The 4,104-nt window shown below is 37.7% G+C and overlaps 1 protein-coding gene across 1 annotated transcript; it reads right to left on the bottom strand.

The window, feature by feature from the left end:
- Nucleotides 1-2,817: 2,817 nt before the first annotated feature.
- On the bottom strand, nucleotides 2,818-3,738 carry LOC148164273 (olfactory receptor 2AK2-like). The gene has a single exon (XM_088023569.1). It carries the CDS (start codon nucleotides 3,736-3,738, stop codon nucleotides 2,818-2,820), a length of 921 nt encoding a protein of 306 aa, XP_087879695.1.
- Nucleotides 3,739-4,104: the final 366 nt, after the last annotated feature.

Raw genomic sequence — 4,104 nt, 5'->3', positions numbered from 1 at the left:
ACTCAGAACAATGGGGGAGGCATGAGGACAAAATAGAAGCTCTGAAGAGCTCTAACCATTTTACTGTTTTCATTCCTGGTTTGGTGGTGGGCTTACAGATGCACTATATATTAAAAACAAATAAGCTAAATAAAGATACCCATGGGCCAAATATGTAATTTATTTGAATCAAGAATGAGTGCCCCAAGACAAATCAAATTGTTATGAAAATCATTGACAATGGACACATAGATGTAAGTCTTTAACATATATGAAAAATGTATTTTTGATATTTTCTTGTTTTTATCTAAATTCCAATTAGTTAGCATACAGTATAATATTAGTTTCAGGTGTACAATATGGTTTTTTTTTTTAAATATTTATTTATTTGAGAGAGAGAGAGACAGAGAGAGAGAGAGAGAGCACATGAGGGGAGAGGGTCAGAGGGAGAAGCAGACTTCCTGCTGAGCAAGGAGCCCGATATGGGACTCGATCCTGGGACTCCAGGATCATGACCTGAGCCCAAGGCAGTTGCTTAACCAACTGAGCCACCCAGGCGCCCTCAGGTGTACAATATAGTGATTCAACACTTACATACAACACGTAGGGCTCATCACAATTATATTTTAAATTAAGCACCAATCCATTACATTATGTACACCAACACATAAGCACTAGAATGTTGTTATATATTCCTGATCGGAATATTTGATATTAATACCACAATTTAATTGTCTTATTACAACTAAGCATACAATTTATCTATGACCAAACAAATTTATTCCTAGGTATATACTTAAAGAATTCAGTGTGGGGCTCCTGGGTGGGTTGGCTGGTTAAGTGTCTGCCTTTGGCTCAGGTAATGATGCTGGGGTCCTGGAATTGAGCCCCTCATCAGGTTCCCTGCTCAGTGGGGAGTCGGCTTCTCCCTTTCCCTCTGCAACTCCCTCTGGTATTTGTGCTCTCTGCTCTCCCTCCTGCTGTCTCTCTCACCCTCTCTCTCAATAGATAAATAAATAAAATCTTTAAAAAAAGAATTCAATGCATATGCCCATTAGAAAAGTTGGATAGGGAGAGTTATAGCATTTTTATTTTTAATAGCTGAAAGTGCAAAAGCATCCAATGAAAGCAATAGTGATATATCCATACAATGCAATGCTAGACAGCAATAAAAACAATAGCATCATTGCTTGCATTATTGAGGTTATATCTATAAACATTAAGAAAAAGAAGCCAGGTGCACAAGAGGATTTTATTTATTTTTTATTTATTTATGTTGATGGTAGTTAGAATGATGACCTTAATTGAATTAAATGCTAATAGTGTAGGGGCACAAAGAAATTGGATGATGAAAATGTTGCCCTTGCAGTTTTCCTCAACAGTAATAAGGATGATTTCTTACTTCCAGTTTTTATTCCAAGATCTTAACCCAATTCTCTGTTTTTATATTCCCTCACATTTCACATCATATCAGTCCAAAAGATTCAAATGTCTGCCTTCTACTAATCTCTGGAGACCGGTCACTTCAGGACTCTCTAATATTACTACTTTTCTCCAAGTCAGCATTTTGTAATAACTGCACTGCAGCAATGCTCTCCTATTTGCCCATTTCAATCTTCTCTGTGAGCACAGCAATGGTTGCCAGTTTTCTTGGATTAAACACCAAACTTCTCACAATGGTCAACCTCACATTTCAAATTCTGTATCCATTAATTCGACTCATCTACTGGAGTCCACCAATTTACTCTTTCATTTTATTTGCCCTGTCCATCATGTTCCTACCTCAAGAAATTTTTATTTGCTACTTCTTTTGCCCAGAACATTTCCCCCCCAGAACATTCTTTATGAAGTATCGATTTGAATTATTTACTCATCTCAGTTAAATCTTTGACCAAATATTTATAGTTGCCACTTCATGGATTATTTTATATAAAATTACAAAATTCTCTGACTTTCCTTTTTTTTTTTAGGATTTTATTTATTTATTTGACAGAGAGAGACACAGCGAGAGCAGGAACACAAGCGGGGGGAGTGGTAGAGGGAGAGTCAGGCCTCCCGTGGAGCGGGGAGCCCGATGCAGGGCTCGATCCCAGGACCCTGGGATCATGACCTGAGCCGAAGGCAGACGCTTAACCGACTGAGCCACCCAGGCGCCCCATAAATTCTCTGACTTTCCTTATCCCAATCTCCAGCTATTTTCCCATTAATTCCTCTTATTTTAAATATTACAGTTTTTTATATTTATTTTAATAATTTTATATCTCCCCACATTGAAATGCAAACTGAATGAGATCAAAGTTTTCTGTCAGTTCTTATCATTGTTTACTCCTAGATCACCAATGCCTATACCAGTGTCACAAATAGTTAAGACATTAAATCAGTTGTTGAATGAATGCATAAATGAGTGAATTATGTACTTTGCTCTACATTACAGTATATATTTACATAGATCCTTTTGATGGTACGTGCTTGTATAGATTATATCTCCTTTTCATTGTGTTTCAGATATTAAGGAGGATATTACAAAATATTTGTTGTTGCATGTTGACATGCAAATACTGAGTTGACATGCATGAAATCTATTGCTTTAGAAGCTAAATAATGTTGACAATAACACAATTTTTCCAGCTTACAGATTGGAAATGCATCCAGTTTCAAAAACTATCTTTAAGCCATTCTGAAACCAGCAGGATTCATGGTATTTATCAATTTATTTATTTCATAAATATTTCTGAGAGTTTATACATTCCAAAACAGTATTCCAGGCAAAGTGATCTATGTTGTTTAATCTCAGTCAATAAGGATTTCCCAAAGTGATATCTCCTGTACAAATATCCATTATACCAACAGTCTTCTCATGGTCCCAATAACCTCTTTATTCCTCAGGCTGTAGATAAATGGGTTCAGAAGAGGTGTGATGATGGTGTAAAACACTGCCACTGCCTTGCCCTGTTCTGGGGAATGCAAGGAGTGTGGTCTGGTGTAGGTGGAGAGAGCAGTCACATAGAACAGGCTTGCCACAGTCAGGTGAGAGAAACAAGTGGAAACAGCCTTTGTCTGTCCTTTACCTGAGCTCACCTGGAACACCACAGTAAGTACACAGGCATAGGATGCTAGAATGGCCAAGAAAGGCAGCAGCAGAATAATAAGCCCACTCAGGAGGACTGTATACTCATACTGGGAAGTTTCCTGACAAACCAGTTGTAATAGAGATGGAAGTTCACAGAAAAAGTGGTTGATGAGCCGTGATCTACAAAATGGAAGATGAAACACATACAATGTGTGTACTAGAGCATTGATAGATCCACTGGTCCATGCACATGTGACCATGATCCAACAGATCTTCTTGCTCATGAGTACAGGATAATGCAAAGGGTGACAGATGGCTACATATCGATCATAGGACATGAAACCAAGGAGAAGGGCTTCAGTCCCACCAAGGACTATGAGCACAAATGTTTGACACTCACAGCCTAAAAATGTAATGGTTTTACTATTTGACAGAAAGTTAGTGGCCAGCTTGGGCACTGTGGTGGTGATGTTCATTATATCCATGAAGGAGAGCTGACTGAGTAGAAAATACATTGGAGTGTGGAGTCTGGTGTCCAATTGAATGAGAAGGATCAGTATGATATTCCCCATCAGAGCCACTGCAAAGAGGATCACAAGGGCAACAAAGAGGAAAGTGTCCATTTGGCCATATTGGAAAAGACCAGAAAGTATAAAATCTGTTTTGATGCTTTGATTTCCTGTCTTCATAGTTTAATCTGAAATATCAGAGCAGATTGTATCTAAAGATTCCATGTAAAGACAATGACTGCACTTCAAGAGAAAAGAAAATGATTATTGTTAAATGCCTTGAATTGCCTCCACACCATTGCCCTAGCCAAGTAAAATATACAGACTGGACACTGCTTTCATTTTCTTTGCAAAATGATCGGAAAACAATGTATCTTATTCCAGTAACTTTCAGAGAATAAACCCTGGATGATGATAACTTAACCTATCTCTTTACACACAAGACAACTTGTAGAGAATGTATGCATATTCAATTTCCCTTAGCTCTATTGATTATCAGATGTATTACTCACACTCAATTACCCAGTGAATTTATGACAGTATTAA

The sequence above is a fragment of the Eumetopias jubatus genome, unplaced genomic scaffold (assembly GCF_037043125.1).
Source record: "Eumetopias jubatus isolate StellerSeaLion01/CBP00866 unplaced genomic scaffold, mEumJub1_p1.0 scaffold_5, whole genome shotgun sequence".
NCBI classification, from domain to species: domain Eukaryota; kingdom Metazoa; phylum Chordata; class Mammalia; order Carnivora; family Otariidae; genus Eumetopias; species Eumetopias jubatus.
Note: the sequence above shows the minus strand (reverse complement) of the source record. Positions and strands in the feature narration are given on the sequence as shown.